Source organism: Vipera ursinii, assembly GCF_947247035.1.
Source record: "Vipera ursinii genome assembly, chromosome: 14".
NCBI classification, from domain to species: Eukaryota; Metazoa; Chordata; class Lepidosauria; order Squamata; family Viperidae; genus Vipera; species Vipera ursinii.
Window position 1 is genome coordinate 7,526,433 of NC_139527.1, and position 551 is coordinate 7,526,983.

The 551-nt window shown below is 58.3% G+C and overlaps 1 protein-coding gene across 2 annotated transcripts in view; it reads right to left on the minus strand.

Moving 5' to 3' along the window:
* NOC4L (nucleolar complex associated 4 homolog) overlaps positions 1–115 on the minus strand; it is an 18,557-nt gene extending 18,442 nt beyond the window's left edge. For both annotated transcript variants that reach the window (XR_014493733.1, XM_083373262.1), the window contains exon 1: positions 1–115. This exon is cut by the window's left edge and continues 43 nt beyond it. Coding sequence is in view for 1 of the 2 variants with exons in the window: in XM_083373262.1 (XP_083229388.1) it covers positions 1–71 (71 nt within the window). In the remaining variant the exon portion in view is untranslated.
* Between the last annotated feature and the right edge of the window lie 436 nt (positions 116–551).

Sequence of the window (551 nt, forward strand, 5' to 3'; positions counted from 1 at the left end):
CGGCTGCCCAGCGTCTCTTCCAAGCAGGCGGCCAGCCGGGCTTCGGCTTCTCGGAGCTCAGCCTCCGCCATGGCCCAGCTCGGACTCCCGCCGCGGGATGCCCACGTGCGCGGAAGGAAGGCCGGCCAGGCGCCGCCTCCTGCCCGTCCTGGCCCCGCGTTGCAAGCCGGCACTCCGGCGAGTGCCTTGCCCGCCTCTTGCGGGAGGAAAAGCCCCGAGCGGAGGCGTGGGAATGCGGCAGGAGCAGAATAGAACAGAGCTGGAAGGGACCTTGGGAGGTCTTCTAGTCCAGCCCCTCTGCTCAAGCAGGAGAACCAGTTTGAGACCTTCCGCCGGGACCTGAAGACCTGGTTGCTCCAACAAGCGGGGCCTGGACCGACTACGATTTGTAATTAGGCTTTTGAATTGGGTTACGTTGTCTTGTAATTTTATTTATTTCTTTATTAATGGGACTTATATTCCCCCCCCCCTATCTCCCGAGGGACTCGGGGCGGCTAACAACAACAAAAAGTAAAGGTCTCTGTACAGTAAATTTTAAATTTTGCATTTAT